This window comes from Trichinella spiralis, assembly GCF_000181795.1.
Source record: "Trichinella spiralis strain ISS 195 chromosome Unknown Scfld4, whole genome shotgun sequence".
NCBI lineage: Eukaryota > Metazoa > Nematoda > Enoplea > Trichinellida > Trichinellidae > Trichinella > Trichinella spiralis.
Genome location: NW_003526943.1, coordinates 11,640,796 through 11,658,209, shown reverse-complemented (window position 1 = coordinate 11,658,209; position 17,414 = coordinate 11,640,796). Strand labels below are relative to the sequence as shown.

The 17,414-nt window shown below is 32.0% G+C and overlaps 3 protein-coding genes across 3 annotated transcripts; 2 read left to right on the top strand and 1 right to left on the bottom strand.

Moving 5' to 3' along the window:
* Positions 1-696: 696 nt before the first annotated feature.
* On the top strand, positions 697-5,396 carry Tsp_06620 (putative exportin-6-A). Its single transcript, XM_003378602.1, has 17 exons — positions 697-867; positions 956-1,121; positions 1,659-2,178; positions 2,231-2,345; positions 2,448-2,560; positions 2,641-2,746; positions 2,857-3,161; positions 3,251-3,340; positions 3,416-3,719; positions 3,778-3,958; positions 4,038-4,184; positions 4,324-4,483; positions 4,559-4,576; positions 4,689-4,800; positions 4,897-5,055; positions 5,113-5,218; positions 5,272-5,396. Exons 1-17 carry the CDS (start codon positions 697-699, stop codon positions 5,394-5,396), a joined length of 2,898 nt encoding a protein of 965 aa, XP_003378650.1.
* Positions 5,397-6,137: 741 nt separating this feature from the next.
* Tsp_06621 (conserved hypothetical protein) lies at positions 6,138-10,035 on the bottom strand. The gene is made up of 8 exons (XM_003378601.1): positions 9,814-10,035; positions 9,409-9,525; positions 8,634-8,788; positions 8,164-8,221; positions 7,225-8,011; positions 6,533-6,621; positions 6,236-6,304; positions 6,138-6,173 (listed from the first exon to the last, which is right to left on the bottom strand). The coding sequence occupies exons 1-8, from the start codon at positions 10,033-10,035 to the stop codon at positions 6,138-6,140; spliced, it is 1,533 nt and encodes a 510-aa protein (XP_003378649.1).
* Positions 10,036-11,397: 1,362 nt separating this feature from the next.
* Positions 11,398-17,414, top strand: Tsp_06622 (hypothetical protein). The gene is made up of 15 exons (XM_003378600.1): positions 11,398-12,231; positions 13,354-13,503; positions 13,581-13,775; positions 13,835-14,221; positions 14,317-14,412; positions 14,507-14,629; positions 14,828-14,962; positions 15,047-15,142; positions 15,213-15,303; positions 15,359-15,636; positions 15,764-15,812; positions 15,911-16,224; positions 16,434-16,627; positions 16,900-16,984; positions 17,172-17,414. The coding sequence occupies exons 1-15, from the start codon at positions 11,398-11,400 to the stop codon at positions 17,412-17,414; spliced, it is 3,270 nt and encodes a 1,089-aa protein (XP_003378648.1).

Below are 17,414 nucleotides of genomic sequence, written 5' to 3'. Positions count from 1 at the left end.
TAAATTATATTTTTGTTTTTCTATTAAAAAAATAATACAAAAAAATTTATTTCAAATTAAAATTAATCACACAAAATTCACGAAGAAATTTATGTTATTTGTGAAAGTTTAAATTTATACTTGCCTATAATTTATGCATTCTGTATGTGATTGCGAAAGAGAGCTGTTTGACCGGAGACTTGGCTGTTCGTGCTCGTTTGTGTTTTTTATCAATGAACGACGAAGAGTTTGTTTGTAAAAAATTAACTGAACTTCTACACGAAGTGGTGAATCCTGTTACAACTAATGAACGTCGAAAAGAAATATGTAAATAGTTAGTTCGATGTGTGTTTATTGCGATTCGGATTTTTGATCAGTCATTTCAGACAGCGAACTGGAAGTATTTGAAAACAAAAATGCAGTCGAATATTGCTTCAGTATACTTCGAACTTCGGCCAATGATATGCTGGTCAAATCATTTTTGTTAAACATTTTAGAAGTAAGTTATGGTATTGACAAATTATTATTATTATTATTATTATTATTATTATTAGTAGTAGTAGTAGTAGTAGTATTGTTACTTTGAATAATTTCATTTGAAACGAAGTGAAAATGATTTTAAATAATTAATTTACTTTTTTTTTTAATATTAACATTTTCTACTGCAATTGATGAGAGGAAATATTGCAGAAGGTTGTTAAAGTGAAATGGAATGAAATGGCTCTTCCAGAGCAGGAACTGTTTGCCAGCAAGTGTTACGATTTGGCAGTGAAATTTCACACGGAAAATAATCAAATTTCTGCAAGTAAGACGATGGCAATTTTTGGAAGTATTGGTTGCCGATCCTGGCCTCATCGGTTTCCTGAATTTTTTGCCGACATTGGAAAAGTAATCTTTGTTGTTTTTTTTACACGACCCGCTTAACTAAAGCAAAAGCAAGCTTTGCAAGGGCTTTTGTTTCGTTAAAAAATTTCAGTGCATACTTAATCAAGAAAGCAGGCGATTTGGATTGAAATTATTGTTGATAAGTTTGGAAGAATTTAATAAGCGTGACGGTCAGTCCGGATTGTTGTACGAACAAGAGAAAACTCTGTTGCAAAATATGAAAAAAGAATCGGCGAGCATTCTCAACTTTTTGCTAGGTTTGCATATTTTATTATTATTAGCATATTCGCAGCAGTCAATTTCATTTTTAAATAAGTAACTGGTTGATTTTGTATAAAATATTGTTTTCAAGTTAAACAATTGACAATAAATAGTGGTAAAATACTCTTCTTGTAAATATTAATTTATTGAGAAAAAAGTAAAATTAAACGAAGGTTATTTTTCGACGTGCAAGTGGAGTTAGTGTAATTAATTATCACAATAACGGTGATATTGTTTTCGTTTAAAATCACTTCTTGATTGTTGTTTAATATGATGAAATTTACTAGAAGTTTAATAAAAGTGCGTTTACTGTAGCACATTTGAGGTGCGATTTTTGATTTTTGCAAATCTTTACGCGCTGCTTGTATAAACAATAATTGTACTACTCTTGATAATGTTTAATTATTCATCTGATAAATGTTTCCTTCCTTTATATATATATACACTTTTATTGGTTAAAAAAATCAATACATCGGTAATATTTAATCGGATTATATTAACATCTATATTTATATATTTGAATGAATTTACAGAATGTCTGAATCAAAGCATGAAAGCTTTGCTGGAAAATTACCATAATTTCAATGCGACTTTCAACGAGAGCAGATATCAGGATTATTTGATGTCGGTGTTGAATTATTTTTATTATTTGTTTGCGGTGAAAACTGAAGAATCACTTTCTGTGATTGAACTGAAAGCTGAGGAGCTGTGCTTGGAAATCAATTGCATTAGCCGAATTTTCGCTTTCGAAGAATTCGACTGTTTGGTCGAGAATATTGCACTGTGCCAGCTGTTTGCCTTGGCCATGATTGGTCTGTTTCCATCGGTCGTGGACAATGAAGCCGTGGTTCGGGTCAGTCGTGCCGCGTTTGGATGCTTCTTGCACTTGCTCATGCAGCCCAAGGCGGATAAGGTGGTGGGCAAGATTGCTTTTGAAACATTCATACTTTGCATTGCCAATCGACTTGTGGAACTATTTACAAAATACGATCAGGGGAATAAATTGCAAACTGGCGAGATGGTTGAAGAAAAGAGCTCCATCAAAATTGCGAGGTTTGAAATTTTTGAAATTTTGTTTATTTGTTTTAAATTTTTAAAATTTCAGTGAACTTGCCGAAGTGGTACGTTGCTATTTTTCAAATTATTTATTACCTGGACAGTTTTTCCACGAAAGTGTTTTAAAATATATGGAAGATACATTGCAAATTTACATCAAAGTGGTAAGTATATATATATTTTTTTTTCTTTGCATTTTGCTTCATTTATTTTTTGTACGGTTTTGTCTGTCTGTGGATGTGTACATGATTGTTCGATTGTTTCAGCTAGATGACGAATCGCTTTCATCATTCTTTTGCAGCACTTGGGCATGTATCGCCGAATCCATGAAATTCTACATGCACGGTTCATATCCAATTGCGTCGAACATAGTAGCAAAGTAGATTCCGCTCATTGATTTTACACACACACATATATGTATATATTAATGTTCATTTTAATTATCTTGCTTTTTTCTAGATATCAGTGCATTTTTCAAGATATAATTAATGTATTTTTTGAAAAGACTCTCAAAAATTGTTCAATAGTGAACGATTTGTACAAACATCTCTGTGAAACGGATAAAGTAAGTGAAAAGAAAATTTTCTGTAATTCTCTTGTAGAAGCGTTGAAAATTATGAAGAAAACGAAAATTAGCATATTATTATTATTATTATTATTATTGTTCCGTTTCAGTCTGAAATAGTTGAAGATGAGACTGTTGAAGATAATATAGAAAGAATAATTGTATGCATTGGACAGTTGGATTTTACACTAGTTTGGAATTTGCTGATGGGCAGGTTCAACAACTACCTCACGTCAGCAATGACCTATTGGAACAAACCGTTGAATGAATTTTTTGAAGAAAGCGAATCAGAGAAGCTCTGCATTTGGTTGAGACAATTTTGCTTTGTGCTTCGTATCTGTTGGTCACTGGCACCGATGTTCGTAGAAACGAAAGACGATTCATTGATGCAGATATGCTATACTTGGTTGAAGCAGTAAATTCAATTTCAGATCAAATTTTTTTGTTAAATTTAAATTTTATTACTTATTATTATTATTATTATTATAACACATATTTTTCAAGGTTTGACGTATTTTTCTCATTGTGTCGGCAACAGCAGTTCTTCATGAATGCAGAAATTCCAGCAGTTTTCGAACAACTACTCAGCCGACTGTTAGTATTTTCAGTGGAAACAGTTTTTGCACATTTGCATAATATAATAAATAATGAATACTTTATTTTTTGCAGAATGTCGATGACTTTTATTACTTTTGGAGCGTACGCGCCTTGGGTCTCGCAGATCTATTCCACGGCACAGATGACGGGCGTTGGCAATGAGGAAATTTCTTCGATCATTTCTACAGTAGTCGGTGGCATTGCAGAATTGTTGGCCGGGGACAAGAAGAAGATGGACTTTTACGGACCGTCGATATCCACTTTGCATGCGGTGCTTTTGATAATTCGTCCTCAGGCTTTTGTCTTGCACACGCCTGGCATGAAAATGATCTACAACAAAGCGATCAAAGGCAAATACGACTTTCTGCCTGACAAGGTTGTTTGTTTGTATGCGTGTAAATTTCCATTACTTGAATTTGAAATATTGTTTCAAGATGAAAAATGTACTTCACGGATCTCTGGCTAGCTATTTGATTTTGCCATGGTTCAATTCGATAAATTGTGAACAAGAATGGGACGAGCGTAAGGTGCTTTACAAGCGACTGATTGACAATCTGTTGCTCAATTATTTGGATCTGTTGAAAACGGAAAATACTGTCCTTATAAATTTAGAAAGTACAATAACTTGTTATTATTATTATTATTATCAATAATAATTGTTTGATTAATTTTTTTTCTTTTGGTTTTTCTTTAGCACTTTCGCAAACTGCACCTGTTGTGGCTGAATTGATGCGCTCGATTGAAGGTGAAAACGAAGCAACCAAGGAAATATGCTTTGAAGTTTGGAAGCCCATTGGACAAGGCACGCTGCGATTGTTGCGATCCATGCCTTGTAGTTCAGGTTGTTATTCTTGTTCTACTATACATTTACATGTATATATATATATGTATATACAGTGTATATTAAAACTCTTTTTTCATTAACATCATCACTGTCAACAATTAACGCAGTATAACAATTTTTTTGATAAAATTTTCAGGTTGTTCTGAAAAATTGCTCGACATACTGACGCATATTATGCAGCCGTTGGCTACGAATTTTGGTATTAATTTTTGTCGAAGTGTTATTCAAACGTTCGTTTCAATAACACTATCCAAGCAATTTACATATTGGCCTGATTCGTCGAATATTATAATGTGGTAAATATTTATAATTGTTACGTGTGGAGAGAAGTGAGTGAATAGAAATTGAAAAATATATTAATAATTTTAAAGCAGTGTTCAAAAGCGAGTGTTTGTAACTGTAAAATTATATATATATATATATATATATATATATACGTATGAATTTTGAATTTATGGATCAGTTTTATTTATTTATTTATTTATTTGTTTACATGTTTAGGTTTTTGCTCACTTTGAAAACAGTTGTGAGGGAACACAAAGGTGGATTTACTCAACTCCTACCGGAAATTGTTGCGTTTGTCAACGGTGAACTGCGATCATTGATTGTTCAAGTTTGTGATATTATTATTATTATTAAAATATTTTAAAACGCACTATCGAACTTTGTTTTTAATTTAAAAGAAAAATAATTTTTTTCTTTTATTCAGAAAGACGTGAACGTTGATGTGAAAGAAAAATTTTACGACCTGGTGTTCAATATATTGGACTTTCGTTGGCGTTATTTTTTTCCTTCCAAAATCACCCTGTCTACGTTGAACAGTGACGCTTTTCCAGAACATCCAGCTGAATTTCAAACTTTGCTTCAGGTTGCTTTGCTTTTCGTTTGCAAAAATTTGTTCGTATGGGATATTTTCAAATTTCAGTGCTTCTGGCTTGGAATGAAAAATGAGAATACATTTATCATAAAATCTGTACTCTGTCACCTGGTGAAGCTGAACAATCGTTGGTCCCTTTTTCGACGGGTATACAGTAGTTGATTTGATTTAAAAAAAGAAAGATATTATTGTTATTATTAATTTTAGGCAGTTTTTCGTCAACAATTTGCGACGGATTTTATGATGGTCATTGTGGAAAATTTGGCAAATCGTATGCATTCGATTCTGACGGACAGCTTGTGCGAAACGCTGGCGTCGATGGTCTGCATTGATCAGATGTCGATGCAAGTTTTCACCAACGACGTGCTGAATCCTCTTCTTAATCACCAGTGCCGATTTGAACCAAATCTACTCATCTGCACGATCAATCGGTTCCAACAATCTTTGGACAGTCCGTCGTTCATTTTACAAATGAAGCACATTGTCCACGATATCAGAGTAACGTTGACTTAGCGGCTTATTTTCTGTATTTATTTATTTATCCATTATCCAGTGAAATACAACTATACTGTCCACCAATTGCGGCAATCAGAAACAGTCCATTTTCTGCTACTGTTTTCCCGTTTCATTCATTTGATGCTTTACTTCATCATTCACATTTATATTTATTCAAGTAAAGAAATTTCCTTTTCTTTTTCGCTTTTTGAAGGGATGTTGCGGTTGGGTTGTGGATGAAATGAGGGAGGTGGAGGTAGGGAGGGTCATCTGGAACAGAATGCAAAACATGCAAACAGTGATTGATTTTTTTAATTTAACATCTTCCTCACTTAGTGAAAATTATAATGATGATGAATGATGACATCATGGTTGAAACATGTGAATGTTTTTTGAACCTTTTTGGAAATGCATAAAAATGTAAAAAATTATTCTGAATTTTGAAACTATAATAATAATAATATTATTATTATTATGAAAAATTGAAAAAAAAAGTTTTCAAATGTTATTCTTCCACCTTTGGCACTGATGAATAATGATCGATGAGTAGAAAAGCATCCGATGGCCGCATGCTTTTTTTATACAACGGCAGTAGGATTAGTTGGAGATTTGGTCTAAACGAACAAGTGTTGAATTAAAGTTTTATTATTTTTGTATTTTTCTGAATTTCACTCACTTCTTCAGCCTTGCTTGACGATGGTAGTGGACTTTTTGATTCCGGACCTTCAGACAATGAAACTGTTTGCTGTAATTCATGAAAATTTATTTATACATGTTTTTGAACACCATACAGCAGCGACACACGATAATAATAATAATAATCTCTTCTTATTGAAAATGTAAAGTTCGTTTCTTTACATATATGTATAGTTGAAAAGCAAAATTTAAACGCTTTAATTTTACTCAGAAATTAAATTATTCAATTATGAAACAAACCTAGAGAAAAATAATGAAAAATAACCCACTGATATACCTTCTTTTTTTGACGAGAAAAGGTCAGCCAAAAGACACCAATAGCCACCACGACCGTAAGTATCCAAAATAGTTTCTGATACTTATCATCTGAAAAAACATTTTTATATTAATAAAACGACAAAAAAGAAAATAAGCAATGTAAATGATGAATAATTTTTTCTCTTCTACAACTAAAAATTCATAAAAATGTTTTAATAAAGCTAAGCTTATTAATTTTATGATAACTATTAATTTAATTCAATTTATTTATTAATATCAACTAACTGATTGATTGACTGACTGATTAACTATTATCTCTGCGTGATCAATTAATTATTGAAATGAAAAGCATTTTATAGTTAAATAATATTCAATTTTATCATCACACCATCATAAGAAGTACAGATGCACATTGAATGACCATCCTTTTCAACGCATTGCCCAGTCGCACCGCAGTCTAACGTATTGCACGATATAAGTCTGTCATGAGATATTTCCTCTAAATGTAAATAAAATTTTAAAAATAACCACTTCACTACATATAATTTTATAATGCAGAAATTAATTTTCAAAAACAATCGTTTTTTTTATCATTTTTAACTTTATGATTTATTGTGATGTTGTGAAAATATTATTAGCTTAAGGTGAATGTGAATTTGAATATATATTTTAAGAAAATTGCAAAATACATTTTTATACAATGCAACTTACTGGTGCATAATTCGCCTATAAAATTTGGTTTGCAATATGTGCAAACTCTCAACTCTTTATCAAAGAACACACAGTTGTCCATAAAGTCCGTTGTGCACATTACATAGCTGACGTTGAACATGATTTCATATATGTGATTTATTTTCACATCTATACCTGAAGATGATAAATGACTGTCGGTTTTCAATACAATTTCAAAATATGTGGCAATTCTAGCAGTTTCCAACAAATCCGCTGTGTTTTCAGCAACGAACTTCTTTTGTGCCTCAAAAAAACTCGTTACATTGATCACTGGAACTGCAGGTGCATATTGCACTGGTGTGCAAATAATATCTTCCAAATTTTTTTCACAAGAATAATCATAATACTCAGCTTCTGTAGCATAGTATGGCATTACGCTCACTTTCAGATGCTCTTCCAGATTAAGATGAGATATAGGTCGAGTAAATGGAAATTGCATAATGTATGCTGGAAATGAAATTGCTTTTTTCCCAAACGCCTCCACAAAGTCTACGATATTGTCATTCAGACGCATTAATAAACGTTCTTTTCGAAAATCGTTTAAGTCCAGCAGACTTCCAGGATAACAAGATGCGACAAAATCATTGGAACGTAATTCATTTAGTGAGATGCAAGTGTCATGAGAAAGTTTCATTGATGCAATACTATAGTCTGGCATTACATCACTGATACAGAGACCGCGAAAATTCCCAAACTCAGCTTCCAACACACTGAAATTGTAGCTCAGAAGAGCAAAAATTTTCATGAGAGTGAACATAAAATTCATCTAAAATCAATTTTAATATTTCACATATATAATTAAATATTCTCAATAAAAAGCATTGTACATTCTCAACAACAAATATTTAACTTAACATGAAAATACGTAATTAAAAAATACAAATACATATATAATCATGTTGTGTTAAGCATACTTACTGTGCAAGTGTGCAACAGCATACAGGAGAAAAGAAGAATACTTTGTAACTGTATTAAACTGGAAATGTTAAATTTTTCAGCCATTGAATTTTAATTTTAAACCTCTGCTTTTGTTTTAAATTGAATCACTTTAAAATAAAAATTTTCAATATTTGTTTCTTATAGTATGCAACTTTGTTTAAACTTTCGGTGTAAGCTTAATTTTCAATTACCAGGGGTTTGCTTAAAAATTTAATTCTTTTTCATTATTCAGTCAATTCAAATCAAATCACCATAAAATGTCAGACTAACATTAAAACACTTAAACTGAATTCAACGCACAAAAAATAAAATTCAAATCAACTGTACAAAACATAAAATGAAAAGTAGAATAAAAATTTATCACAAAGTACATTCATTATTCTATTCGAACATCATCGCCGTTAATAGTTGTTTTAGCTTGATTTGCCTTACTAATCTTTAAAACACACTGTGCAATGCATTCTTTTTCATTCACAGGTGATGAAAGTGCATGTTTGGCCAATATGTCTAAAATTTCATCACGGGTAGAAGCTGGATCTGTAGACAAGTTATTAGCTTTTTTATATCTTCTGATAGCTCTGGGTGCCATACGATCAAAACAGGCCTAAAATTAAAATGTTAATAACTGTAGTTAATACTTTTATAAATAAATTATTAACAACTGATGTTAAATACTACAGCGAATGCATTAAATGATAAACAGCTGATAACTGCCACAAATTATACTTAATCGTCACTTCAAAATATATCCATACTGTAGCTTCTTCAAAACATCGATTCATCGCTACAGTTGAAGAAATCATAAAATTGCAAACACCTTATTTATAATAAAACGACGGCTCTCATTCAGTGAGCATTTACTACTTTTGCAATTATTTCAATTATAATACGTAACTGCTAAAGCATTCTTTTAACAAAAATACTAACCATAAAAAAGTAATCTCTATGGTTCATCAAATAATCCCACGGCGCAGTATGATTTCATAATAACTAATGAACATTAAATACTAATAAATATAATAATACACTTTGAAATGTAAGAAGTCATAATGGCAAAATAAAACATGAACTTACAGTTGTTGCATTTCATACAATGAATTTTCATTTTTGCACTGAATACAATTTGTCAGTTTTTGTCGTGCCGAAATAAATATTTAAATGATTTATTTTCATATTTTATGATTAAAAATAGAATGGGCTTAATATAAGAAAAAATAATCTTACACGTATAAGGCTGTAACCAGTAATCGTTTCTTCACTATTCGCATCTTCAGAATTTATGTCACTTCTTTCAGAGTCTAACTGTTTCTTGTGCATATTACACACATATACATGGCTTGCCTATAAAATAAAGCATGAAACAAAATAGGATTCTAAACAATTATACTATGAAATTAAAAGTAAATTTCAGAAAACAATAAACTGAAGGTTGATAATTGTTCATTGTTACATTTTTTTCTTACTTTAGAACGTTTAAAAACAACATAAAGTTAATATATATATATATATATATACATATCTTAGAAAATAATTTATCCTTTGACAAATTAAACTGAAAACAATTCAATTTCAGACGAATAAAAAATTGCATAACATCATAAAATAAAGAGTGATTTCATGATAAATTACTTCGGACTTTGATATAAGCTTTAAATTTGACTTGGCTAATAATTTCTTTATCCGTTTGCTAGAAATAAACGAAGTGGCAGGTCTGTGACACGGCTGTCCCTCTTCATGAATGAAGCAATGAAGTCGACCTTTCGGCTGAGCCCATGGTATAACAGGAAATGATGGTATTTTAGACGCTCTCTCAATATTCAGCAAATCACTGCTAGGCCTGCTATAGTACATTATATCTTCCGGACTCATTATAAAAATGTTTAAAATCAAATTAAATAAAAAGTATAAATACAATTCGCTTAAGACACATAAATCTGCAATGTTTGTGCAATTTACAGTATGACCTTTAATAAATTTTGAAAAAGTAAGCAGTGTTAAGTCATTTTATTACAATAATCAAATAAAATATTACTTCAAAATAATTGAATAGTTATAAATTTAAGCTGAAATTAATAAATAATTATTTTTTGGAACATTGAAATTAAAACATTCAAAAAAATTTTACCACATTTCTTGATTATATTCATAACAGTATACCATTTCTAATTTTGGCTTATTGAATACAGACAGGTTGATTTTGGTATGTGTTGTTTGGAAATAATTTTTAAGCCAGATAATTTTGTGTTAAAATATTTTATAATGTAGTTTTAATTTTTCTTCTCAGCAATTTGATTTTTTTTTATTTTCACTTAAGTACAAATATTTTGGAATAGCGTTTTCAATATTAAAATTTTGATACATACAGGAAATATTTTTAATTTCATTATGATTGATTGATTATTTTATAGTGCTCTAATTTAAAGTTTTAAATTTTTTTATGAAATTTGTAAGGTATCATTATGTATTAAATTGGATGTTTTAATATATTTTTTTTCAAAATATATTCTATTTCGATTCCGAATTACGAATGACCACAGCTGTTTATATGAGGTGATGTTCGATGATTAAGTGGCCTTTTTGGTTGAAGTTTTATCTTTGCATTTTTATTGACTTGCTTTCTTGCAAAGTTGTTGCACTTATCAGTGGCCACAGCGCACGGCTGCTCTTCTCGAAATATCCGCGTTCACTTTGCTCACTTCTGCAACAACATCTGTAGAGGATTTGCTGAAAAATATGGACAACTTTTTAATAGCAGAAACATTTTCTTCATCTTTTTATGTTTCAATTTTCAGTTATTAATTGCGAAAAGCAACTTGCTTATATATATATATATATATGTGTGTGTGTGTGTGTCTTTGTTGCACACATGCACACGTATTTTTTTTCATTTTCTCTTACCTGGAGTAGCGGTAAGTTAAGTTTTTATTTTCATGAGACGTTAATTTGAAAATTGTTAATTGTATACTGTATTCAATCAGGCATCATTTTGTCAGCACTGTTCAGTGTGCAGTTGTGTTTTGTTTATTGTGATTTGAAGATAATTTTGTATATTGGACGAGGAAAATTTTAATTTGAAATACCGTACGATGATAACATATACAGTGTTGCAATTGTAGTTAGTGTAAATGTCCGTGTATGCTCAGTTAGATGTACTGAAATGATAATGTGAATTTTTTTGCATAGTTTTGAAGTAGAGTCGTAAAATTGAAAGAAATGCACCGATCCACCAGTGGGGACTCGGCGGACGGCTCTGCATCGGAAGGCGTGGCCTGTGGTGTGGACACTTCAAGCGAAGACAGTCTCGCCAACGGGACGTCGAATCAAGAGCAGGGCACATCTCCAGCGTTTGTTAAACTGATCGGCGAGTTGCAGAAGTTGCGCGTGTTGCTCGAATTTGAACCTCTTTACTGCTGGTACAAAGAGGCTATTGGTGGTGGTGATTCTCGATGGCGGGTCGACGGCGATGATTGGCTGGTGCGCTTTGTGCGTCATTTATGCTTTCAGGCCAATGAGAGAAACACGCAAGCATGGTCGAATGGACGATATGAGCCGGACAAAAGCCATTACAAAATTGCATTTTTGGAAGGTGAAAAAATCGCATGCAATGAGAAGCAGCAGCTAATCAACGAGGAAAATGAATACGGCAGCATTGGTGAAAATCCAATAATCGATCAGTGCAGTAATGAAAATGGCAACGGTGATGGTAGCAGTTGTTGTATTGTCGTAGATCAGTGGCAGAGCGAGTTTCCCTGGTTCAACTGTTTTTTGGAATGCTTGATGGTGCAGAGTCGTCTGCTGGCTGAACGCAAAGAGGCGCTTCAGCGATTGGATTTGATGCTCAATCTTCTGGCTGACGATGCAAATTTGAAATCCACGATGGCATCAGTTTCCAAAGCTGCTCAATTGCAATCTGCGAATGCTCAGACAACGGCTCAAGATGCAACTTATTATGAAACTGAACTTGTCGAACAAGTGATGATGCTTCGTTCTGAATTGCAAGCTTTGAAATGTGAGCTTCGATTGAGAGGCAACGAAAACGGAGATTTGGTTTGTATTTAAACCATTATGATTTTGATAGATTAAATTATTTTTTTTGGTATTTTAATAGAAATGTGAAATGATCTCCCACAACAGAAAAGCTTCAACTAATGAATATCGAGATAAATGCGTCGAAGGTAAAAAAAACACTTATATCTCCACGTAATTCAGTAATACAGTATGCAAAAAATATTTCCTTTCCATACAGTTAAAGCTTTTTTCCATTAGAACATATTTTCAAATAAAATATTGGTTGATACTTTTTTCTGTCACAAATTTATTAAACTCTTTTTATATAATACAAGCGCGTTATTTTTTGAAACGTTATTAATTTTAATATATGTTTTCTTTTTTGGTTTATGGATAAATGAAAAGCATAATTTGATTTAAAAAATAGTTTTTGTAGACTCTGAGATGGATTTATTTCAAATTGCAAAATTATAATTAATAGTTGTGTATTATTTTAAGAATAGTAAAGCAAAAGAATATGTTTGATGCAATATAATTTTTTTTGTTGGAATGGTGATTTTCTTCTTTTTCTTTTGAATGCATGATGAGAAGTTTTATTTGAATATTTACTAGATTGTATTTATTTTTGTTATGTAACAAAATAAACGATTGTTTTCTATAATAATGAAGAGCAGAGAGGAAAAGTGTCTGTCTTTCCTATTCTCCTCTACTGGCAAAGCAGTAGGCAGCTATTTAGTAGAACTAACTCTCTCCACTTTGCATTTAATGTGTTGTGTACATTTCGCTGAATGTTACCTGCTTTCGACGACAATAAGAGCGTTGGCTTTTTAAATATTTGTAAAATAATAATAATGCCAAGTAATTTTAGCAAATTTGAACGACAATTCTGAAATAAACAACCGATTGGAAGCTATCCAAGCAGCTGAAATTGCTTTGCTGGATCAGATGATTCATCTGATTGATAATAATTCCCGACTGCAGTGGAACGAAGAAGATGAAGATTTGGATCCTATTAAATCAAGTGAATCATTTGATGGATGTATTTTTTTTTCAAATTTTTGAATTTTTTATTTTTTAATAAACAAAGGTACCAGGAGAAAAACGTATCGTATATTGGAAAAGCTCAGTGAGAGAACGCTTGGAAATCAGTGTCGATTGCAGAAACAGATCGACGAACTTGAAGCTGAACTCAGTGCAAAAGAGCAACTGCATGCTCAACAAGAGAACAGCGCCAAGGAAAAATTGGAAGAATACAGTGCTCAAGTGATCGCTTTGGAAGGAATGTTGAATAAATCGAAAGTGTTTATGCAAGTAAGTTTTTTCAATGCTCAATTTGTATAAATTTGATCAATTGAAAATGGAAATTTAAGCAAATTAAACTGTTTCAGGATCAAGCTTTGGAACATGAAGAAGAACATCGCAAGAATGTCGAACGCATAGAAAATTTGGAACGCAAGCTGAAAGAGGCAATGATTAAAAGTGGCCTTTCAGAATCATCATTATCCGTCGATGGGGTGGATTTGATGAATGAAATGCAAGACAATAAAAATATTAGCTGTACAACTGTTGAAAAATCTAATGAAGTACAGAGAGAATTTATTGTTGACAATTGTGCATGAACATGAATAGGATACAATTTTAGATGTTGGAAAAAAAATTCGAAGAATGTGAACAATTGCAAAATGAAATGCATGAACTGAAAGAACAATACAACGCATTGCGCAGCGAAAAATGGAAACTTGGCCAAGAGAATGATGTAGAAAATGATGAATATTGGAATTTATGTTTTGTTTTCATCTGTTCCGTGCATAATTTACAAAAAAAATATTTTGCATTTTTTAAGGCTTTGAGAACAGAGAAAGCACTGATGACCAAACAGTTGTATGACGCAAAGCAGGAGAATGCTTCGTTGCAAATTAAATGCGACAAATTGTCATTTGCTGGTGATAATACTGTCGTGAATCGTCTCCGAGATGCTGAACAACAATTGGAACTGTTCCGATTGAAAGAGAAAGAAAATGAAATGCAGGTTTGTAAAATTTGTTTTTTTTCAAAATTTTAATTGAAATATTTTTGTCATTCCATCCTGGAGATGAATGGAATTTCATTTTCCATTCCATTCAGATTGACACCTTGAAAGAGGAGTTGAAAAGTTGTCGTGCAGAATTGTACAACAAAGCGATGCAATTGAATTATTACAATGAACAGTGCGATTTGGACGTAAGTAAGATTTGCAATGGAAAAGTTTACTTTGAATTCTTATTTAAAATTATGAAAATTTGTTTTGATTGACTTTAATTTTTTGTTTGCCCAGGATGCTGGCTGTAATGAACCAGTGTTGCGTTATAAACTTAAAAAGAAAAAAGAAGAAATTGAACGCTTGCAATCCACACTGTCGCAAATGGAAGTTCACGTTAGCGCAGTAAAAGATGTTCAGGTATAAATTGTAATTTCAAAATTTTTTACATCTGTTCACATTGTATTTCAGAAGTAATTTTAATTTTAAAAAAAATTATCAAAAAGTAGAATTTATTATTTATATAATGTTGTTTTTTTTCGAAATCATGTGAGAATGCTTTGAAATCAGATTTTCTTTTTTTTTTCTTTGAAATTTTACCCATTTCGTGCATTCTAGAAAGCATACGAGAGTCAAAAATCGAAAACAGAAGATTATCGTTCGAAAATGAAAGAAAAAGAAGAGGAGAATATCAATCTCAGGGATAAAATAAGCGATTTGGAACATGTATTGGATCAGACGTTGAAAGAGAAGGTAACTGTTTCCTGAAAATTACTTTTAATAACGTTAATAGTTTTTTTTTGGAAAAGTTATTAATGAAAGATGTTTATATTTAAGGAAAATCAAAGTGCGAAAATAATTCAACTCGAACAAAATTATACTCGAGCTAATGAACAATTGCAACTGTTGGCAGTGGAATTCCAACAGTGGAAGGTAAAAGATTGCAATTTTGAGATTTTTTAATTGAATTTAATTTATTCTTGTTGTTTATTTGAAATTGAAGGAAAATGCAAAAGCTCAATATGATGATACGTGCTGTAAATTTAATGACGAGCTGAATCAGCTACGCGATCGACTGCGTATGCGTCTTGGTAGTAAATTTGAGCGGTATTTTTTCGGTTCTTTGTAAAATTGTTGTATATTTTACAGTTGAAGAGTTGTGTACAACAGTTGATTGCGAGAACATGACTTCACTGTGGGATGCACTGACAGGGACGGTCAGGAATGTTTTATGCAGCGCTTATGTTGCTAGTACAGATTTGAATGATTTCGAAGCAGTCTTGAAACAGTGCAACTTTGATAATAAGATTATCAAAACGCCTTTGCTATCGGTGAATGAATCTGAAAAATCTACTTTACAAAAAACGTTGCCTGTAGTGGATCTTTCCAATAATTTCGATCCTGCTGCTAGAGACGAAACTGTTGTGGTGAAGAAAACATCCGGCGAATTTGATGCCAACGATGCAACATCTCCCGCTAAATCCAGTGTAGTGTTTCAAAAAGAGAAATTCCTTATACACAGCTTTTTTTGTGATAATTAAATTTCTATTTAAGCTTGCAGATGATTTACTTAGTCAAGATTTACGCGTGATGCAGTTGAAAAGTAAGTAAATTTGTCTATTTCTATTGATTACTTGAAGGGGAAGATTTTGTAGTTGTTGTTTAAAAAATTTTTGACGATTAATTTTCAAATATGTAAAGGTGAAATGCAACAGTTGCGAGATTATAATAATCGATTGATGAACAATTTACAAGCGGCAAATGAAAATCGCATGAGAGAGATGTCTCGACATAAGGAAGAGATGAAGGAGATGCGTGAACGAAATTTGCATTTGAACAAGCTGATTGGTGACGAGCGGGCTACTTGCGTGGAATTGCGGATCAAAACTGACAAACTTTTCCAAGAGCTGCTCGACTGTAGAATGAAATATTCGGACGTTGTAGAAAGATACAAACAATTGAATCGAGATGCGGAAAGTTCTTCAAGAATGCACCAACTTTTGCATGCTGAATCTGTTCGCGTTATAAAAGTAAATTTTATTATCATGTTAAATATAATTTAAATGTTTAAAAAATCTAAAATATACGATTAACTAGATAAAGTTTATTGTATGTTGTTTATTTAATGTGATTAATAATTACTTAATTAAATCATTATTTATTAATGGTTATATTTTTTTTTGATTTACATTATTCAAGATGCGTTGATGTTGAAAAATGTTAGGTTCTTCGTGAAAGTTTTGACGAAGAAGTGATACTGAATCGCCGACTTCAAAAAGAACGCGATATGCTTTTGACCGAGGCGAACAAATTGCGTGAAGAAAAAGTGGAATTGAAAGCCGATTCACAGCTTCTGTTGGAACATTTGCAAAAATCACCTCGCAATAATCCTATTTCACCTGAACCGTTGGGTTTGCAGTAAGCAAATTTGTGCCGGAGGCTGATTGAAAAAAGCATTCTGCTTATGGTTTTTTTTAATTTAAATTTTCATTTTTATACACTAATTATGCTTTATGCATTGTGTGTGTGTGTGTCTGTGATTTGTTTGCGGTTTGCAAAATTTGCCGATATTGTGTTTCATTATGAACTGTATCAGTTTGTATATTATGTATCGTCAGATAGCTTTGTATTAGCTCTGCTTGACAGTGAAGTGACGGAATTTTTTAACTTAAAGATGCAATTGTTTTTAGTTATAATTTAAGTTCTGCATTCAATTTATTCGTGCCTACCTGTTTGCATTGTCATGATTGTCAAAGGGACTCTTCGAAACGAGAGGTAAATTTCATTTTCTGTAACACAAGCTTTAAAAGCTGACCGTATAAAGCAGAATAGTGAGTGTATAATTTTGTATATGTGAGTGGGGTTTTTTGTAATTTGAACTGTTGGTTTAGATTTTTGTAAACTGCACAATCATATTTGTTTTAAGCATTGTATTTGTTTGTTTGTTGTACTTTTGTTTCAGTTGGATCGTTTGATTTGGCAAAATTGGGATGTTCAGAGAAAGTTGTACCCAAGTGAACAGCAACAGCAGCAACATTTGGAAAAATCACTTTGTCATTTGTGCGCGTTGAAGACGCGAAAAATACGTCGCAATGGAGTCAATTATTTGAAATGCGCTGCAATGGCAGTTCTGTTTACATTGCATCTTCAGCAGATGTTGCTGCCCAAGGGCAGGAAAAAATTATCGCTGCTCAATGAAAAGTAG

What these genes read in the sequence shown, in the direction of transcription:
- Tsp_06621 (XM_003378601.1), bottom strand. Translation starts at nt 10,035, where the DNA reads ATGTACTATAGCAGGCCTAGCAGTGATTTGCTGAATATTGAGAGAGCG. An exon ending in CTGGTTACAGCCTTATACGT is followed by an intron (nt 8,789 to 9,408) that starts GTAAGATTATTT and finishes TTTTAATTTTAG; the next exon opens with GCCTGTTTTGATCGTATGGC. An exon ending in TATAGGCGAATTATGCACCA is followed by an intron (nt 6,622 to 7,224) that starts GTAAGTTGCATT and finishes ATGTTTTTTCAG; the next exon opens with ATGATAAGTATCAGAAACTA.
- Tsp_06620 (XM_003378602.1), top strand. Translation starts at nt 697, where the DNA reads ATGGCTCTTCCAGAGCAGGAACTGTTTGCCAGCAAGTGTTACGATTTG. An exon ending in TGTCCTTATAAATTTAGAAA is followed by an intron (nt 3,959 to 4,037) that starts GTACAATAACTT and finishes GTTTTTCTTTAG; the next exon opens with CACTTTCGCAAACTGCACCT. An exon ending in CCTTTTTCGACGGGTATACA is followed by an intron (nt 5,219 to 5,271) that starts GTAGTTGATTTG and finishes TATTAATTTTAG; the next exon opens with GCAGTTTTTCGTCAACAATT.
- Tsp_06622 (XM_003378600.1), top strand. Translation starts at nt 11,398, where the DNA reads ATGCACCGATCCACCAGTGGGGACTCGGCGGACGGCTCTGCATCGGAA. An exon ending in CTGTTGAAAAATCTAATGAA is followed by an intron (nt 13,776 to 13,834) that starts GTACAGAGAGAA and finishes ATACAATTTTAG; the next exon opens with ATGTTGGAAAAAAAATTCGA. An exon ending in ATGAACAGTGCGATTTGGAC is followed by an intron (nt 14,413 to 14,506) that starts GTAAGTAAGATT and finishes TTGTTTGCCCAG; the next exon opens with GATGCTGGCTGTAATGAACC.